Genomic DNA, 6,000 nt, shown 5'->3' with positions numbered 1-6,000 from the left:
CCCCCCCCTCCCCACCTAAGGTTTGATAAAATATTTGCTTTAAAGTAAGTAAAAATGAAGTTAAAATTCTTGTTATAATCTTAGTAACAGAATAACAGCGGAATTTCAAAATTCGAAGCGAAAATATTCACAATTCGTTTTTTCGCAACTTTATTATTTAACAAAGTTAAAACAGTTAATGCTGAAAAGAGTGTGAGGACTGGATTCATTAATTAAAAATAAGCAAGAAGGTTATTATTGACAGAGTTGAGATTTAAAGAGTCATTGTTTTAAGTTTATTAGAGAAAGGAGTTTTCTCACAAACCCCTATTCAAACCTATCTTTAGAACCCTATTTCCCAAACCTTTGTTATTTCAAACTTGTTGTCCTGATAGAATTCATAGTTTGAAATATTAAAGCCGGGTAAGAAAATCAGAGTTTGCGGCAAGAGCTCAGCTCTTTTAAATTGTTGATTTAAATCATAAACAAAGGAATTGAGTTCTTGCCACAAACTCTGATTATTTGATCCCTTTATCTTTGCAACCAGATAGTTTTAACCTTTAATATTTCAAACTTTGCCAATATACAGGGATTAGAAAAGTCAAATTTAAAAATTTGCAGTCATAACCAGAAAGACCCGGAATTAATGGACAGTTTATCAGACGACTTTACATATATATCTCTGGTAATTTTAAACGCACAATAAAGGCAGACCACAGTTTTGAATGGGCAGGGCTACGGCTATTTTGTTAATATCGCTTCATTTATCATATTTGTAAAATTATATTGTATAGTCGTCTGATTAAACATATACCAATTCCGAGTTTTTCTTATTATGACTGCATTTATGATTTCATTTTGTTTAAAATGCCATGATATTTCTAAAAGTTTGAAGCTTTTGTTTCTTCTAACCTTTTAAAGGTATAAAAGACAAACGTAAATGTAAATTGTGCAAGGGGGTATGTGGAGGTAAAATTTAAGGTTTAAATGTTGTCTTCTTCTCTAAAACAGCGATTTTTAAAAGAATAAACATTAATAACCAACAAAATTTAACTGCGATTTAGTCCAGTCAGCAAACTTTTCTGGTAGTACTCTTTTACCCTGGACAAAATAGTTTTTTTGATTTACATTTTTAATCCTGTAATATCTTGTATATGCAAGGACCCTCCCCTGGACCCCCCCCCTTGGTTGCTGTTGTATATAAAATATATAAATAATTGAGTCTAGTTAGAGTGTAGTATACATCCTTTATTTCAATATTATACAATTTAAACTATCCACAAACTCGAATAAATAAAAACAACAAAAGTTTGGATTTTCTTTTCATTTTTTCTTTACAATATTATTATAAATAAACAAAAATGTTCGATCAGAAAGATAAATAATGTGAAATGAATACCAAGACCAATAGCAATAGCAATAGCAATAGTAATACCAATACCAATACCAATACCAATACCAATACCTATACCAATACCAATACCAATACCAATACCAATACCAATACCAATACCAATACCAATACCAATACCAATACCAATACCAATACTATACCAATACCAATACCAATACCAATACCAATACCAATACCAATACCAATACCAATACCAATACCAATACCAATACCAATACCAATACCAATACCAATACCAATACCAATACCAATACCAATACCAATACCTATTCCATTACAAAAACCATTGTCAATACCAAAACCAATACCAATACCTATACCAAATAAAATATTCTAGAGCTGATTTTATAACTGACACTGAGCCTGCGTATCTTCATGTGTCTGGAGTACAGATTCAGGATACAGGGATATACAGGTCAGATTTTATTATTAAACAAATCTTTATACATTGGGATTCATAAAACTATGGAATAGTTACTGTTAACATCAAGTTGATCAAACACAGCAAATTTACTATGTATACTGTATTCAGAACCAATGTCGTCTTCCTAGTTCATATTCCAGAGTTTTATGGTTCACACTGTCTGTAGGTTTATGTTTTCCCTGTACGTTTGATTCTTTTACCTTTCCCTTGTTTTCTCCTTTTCTCTTGTGCTTACATTTGTTGTTTTTTTTGTCTTTTATTTTTCTTTATGTTTTGATCCTCTTTTTTGCCTCCCCTTTATTTTTGTTTTCTTGTATTTTTCTTGTGTTCCCATTTTTTCTCTTCACTTTCTCTAATTCTGGTGTTTCTTACTTTGTTTTTTCTTTTGCGGATTTTTTCGTTCATTCATCTTTTCTTTTTTTTGCTGTTATTCATTGGAATTTTTTTTTCAGAATCGTTTGAAGATTGAAATACACAATCGCGATCGATAGAAAACGCGACAAAAAAATCAAAACCCTGTCTAGATTTTTTTTTAAATAATAAGAGAATAAAACTAATTGTATTATAGTACACTCTGTATAAACAATCCATATAATTATTTTCCAGAAATATTAGAATTACTGTTTTCTTTGGTTCTATTTATATTTTCATTTGATTTAAATACTGCTAAATTTGTTTGTTGAGTTGTTTACCAAGATTAATTGTTTGTTTGTTTGGGGTAAACTTGCGAAAAGTTTGGAAAGTGATTTGATGATATTCGGTTCAGAATTCTGCTGAATTTGACAGGAATAGGATAACTTTCAGGGGATTAAACTTTATTAGTCTTATTATTGATTGATTGAGAATCATGTTGTGTTATTAGTGCAGGTAAAAACATTACAGATTTAGTTTTCTCTTGAAGAAATAAACTAAAATTATTTAATTAAACCATTTTAGATTTTGTCTTTTCTCTTCTAGAAATGTATTAACAATTATTAAACTTAAATTTTCTAAATCATTTCTTTAAATCCTGATGGTGAACATAAACATGATTTCTTTTTGTACTTTTAGATCTATGTTTATATGCAAAGATACTTTATTATTCTAAGCAATATTTGCTAACGTTAGAATTTAAAAGATGAAAGGCCTACTATAGCTACTGTAGGATATATGTGATTAAATATTAAACTCAAATAGAACCAAATAAAAATTATACAAAAAGTTAATAATAACCAATCAGTCATATTTAAAATGTCAATAATTTTAACCATATACGTTTCTTTTAACAATCATGGGAAAAAACTAAAAAATTAGGTTTTAGAAAAAAAACATGTTTGAAAGTGACTTTAGGCATAACTTTTATTGACCTTTTAAATTTAAAGGGACTGTAGGCATAACTTTAATTGACCTTTTAAATTTAAAGGGACTGTAGGCATAACTTTTTTTGACCTTTTAAATTTAAAGGGACTGTATAACTTTAATTGACCTTTTAAATTTAAAGGAACTGTAGGCATAACTTTTATTGACCTTTTAAATTTAAAGGGACTGTAGGCATAACTTTAATTGACCTTTTAAATTTAAAGGGACTCTAGGCATAACTTTTATTGACCTTTTAAATTTAAAGGGACTCTAGGCATACCTTTAATTGACCTTTTAAATTTAAAGGGACTGTAAGCATAACTTTAATTGACCTTTTAAATTCAAAGGGACTGTAAGCATAACTTTAATTGACCTTTTAAATTTAAAGGGACTGTAGGCATAACTTTTATTGACCTTTTGAATTTAAAGGGACTGTAGGCATAACTTTTATTGACCTTTTAGATTTAAAGGGACTGTAGGCATAACTTTAATTGACCTTTTAAATTTAAAGGGACTGTAGGCATAACTTTAATTGACCTTTTAAATTTAAAGGAACTCTAGGCATAACTTTTATTGACCTTTTAAATTTAAAGGAACTCTAGGCATTACTTTAATTGACCCTTCATGGAAAGATCGCAATGCTCGAATCACAACGGTACCCTTAAAAGCTTTGATTGATCAAGTATGAATCAGATATCCATGTTTGTGTTTATTTAAACTATTTTTTTTTTCATTAAAGGGTTCCCTGTAAAAGTGACTTACGCACTTCTCATACGAAGCAATAGAAAAAATTATCAAAAATAACAACTTTTCGAGCCTGAAAAACTACGATGTCTAAAGGTTTCAAGGGTACCTTTGTGCGTCAGAGAGAAATTACCTTTACGGTTTTCTCTGATCAGTAATATGGAAGAAAGGGTCGGTTATTTAGCATAAAAAGTGGTTAATTCTAATAATTTCCCAGAATAGAATCTTAAACAGATATGGCCGGCCACTTAACCTTAGTAGAGAACCCAACAATCGAAAATAATAATGTTTTAAAAGAATTAAATACAAATATAGTCTTTAATTATGACACTATAATCTCAGTAAAAGTAAATATTTCCATTTAATTATAGCGTCGATTCATAACTCTGAATGGAGAAAGATAGATGTTACCACAATATTGGTTCAGAATTGACAACAAACACATGACTGAACCGTGATTGGATCATGCGCTAATGAACTCAGGAGTGATGATGAGCCAACAAAGCTATAAAGTGTGCCGTTGTAAATCAGACATGCCACTCTATAAATAAAGAGCCATTTATAATTACGTCTACACTACTTTAAAGCGTGACCGTGCAGAACACTTTTTCTAATTAAAAATTGATTAAAAATTGATGCTTTTTGTCAAGAATTTTAACCGTTTATTGTAAAACTTTCAGACAAAACTTTTAACTTTTCTATCGGCTTTATTTTTGGCAAGAATTTTCCAATTTTGCTTTGACCTCACTTCTAAAATAATTTTGTAACTTTTTTGCTTGTCACGACAATATCCCATTCTTTCTTTAAAGGGATTGTTCAAATGTTTGGATAATGTGCGAGGTAGCAATTATCAAACAGAAGATTTAAAATTAAAGCCTCGAGGGATTGTAAACGTATTTTTAAGTCGCCCTCGATTAGAAGAGTCGCATTTTCAATTAACAACAATTACCCTTGAAAAGCTTTGCCAGATCAAGTATGGATTAAATAATCACGTTTTTGTTAATGAGAAAAATTTTTTTTATTTGTGGGTTTTCTACAAAATTGACTCGCGCATTTCTTTCTTCAGAAACAACTGAGAAATTGTGAGAACTCCACATTTTTAAGCCAGATAAACAACGTTATCCTTGCATGCCCCTATTATAAAATTTAGGATTACTTAAACATTACGACGATGGTTTCTGAATCACATTGTTGAAACCTCCTTTAATCTGATTTACAGAAGCTGTTTTCGAATAAAATTAGTTTTCTTTCAATTATCTTCTCATTGAAAATATTTTGTTTACATTTTTATTCCTAGTAAATATTTATTGTTATTTTAAATATTTTACTTTTTTCTGATTAGCAATTCATGTTTTAGGTGTCGGGTTGACTTTAAGCATGCTCAGACTAGGAACCGTATCCTACAGCTTAGTTTAGTAGAAGATCCATCCAGTCTTACCATATACCATGATTCTCAGGTATTATTCCTCCTACCCTCTCAAGGAATTGAACACTCGCCTCAAATTCTTATTTATTTTCAAACCGTTAAATCTTTGCAATGTGAAGTTTTAGACTTTTAATGTTTTTAACTACGAATTTTGTTAATTCACATAAATAAGTTAATTAAATATCTAAATGTGAAAGGTTACACCATCAGGTTGTAAATTTTTAGTTTGAGGTAGGCATTGGGCTTCTTTTCAAACTATTTGTCAGTTCTATACAGAATATGTAGTTTTATTCAATTATATTGATGGATTCACCTTCCCTTAACAAAAAATTAACAATTACTTTAGATATGGCAATTTCTGGGCAAAGCGCTCATGGTTAGGACAGACATTGGGGCCCGAGCGCTGTAGCTGCGTTTACGTTTACAAATTGTCATTGCAGGGGGGGGGGGGGACTTGAGAAATTTTCATGAGACACAAAGATTACAGAAATAACCAGTTATAGAATCTTCTAAATAATTCATGCTCTCATTCAATAATCTAAGAACGGAAAAGGTTTCTCAATTTTGAAGAAAAGTAAAAGTTTAAAGTTAGAACCAGATAGATCCGAATTTTTTTAACTATTGCTTATTTTCTTCTACTTTGATTTCCCTAAAAACTGGTAAGCATGCAACTAA

General features: G+C 30.1%; 1 protein-coding gene across 1 annotated transcript in view; it reads left to right on the top strand.

Moving 5' to 3' along the window:
- The window catches only part of LOC111697042 (hemicentin-2), a gene marked incomplete in the record, with an annotated part of 52,793 nt that overhangs the window by 24,233 nt on the left and 22,560 nt on the right, over nucleotides 1–6,000 (top strand). Inside the window, 2 exon segments of the mRNA XM_023466908.1 lie at nucleotides 1,731–1,808; nucleotides 5,257–5,356. Coding sequence (XP_023322676.1) covers nucleotides 1,731–1,808; nucleotides 5,257–5,356 — 178 coding nt within the window.

Source organism: Eurytemora carolleeae, unplaced genomic scaffold (genome assembly GCF_000591075.1).
Source record: "Eurytemora carolleeae unplaced genomic scaffold, Eaff_2.0 scaffold270, whole genome shotgun sequence".
NCBI lineage: Eukaryota > Metazoa > Arthropoda > Copepoda > Calanoida > Temoridae > Eurytemora > Eurytemora carolleeae.
This window is presented reverse-complemented; position numbering and strand designations above follow the sequence as displayed.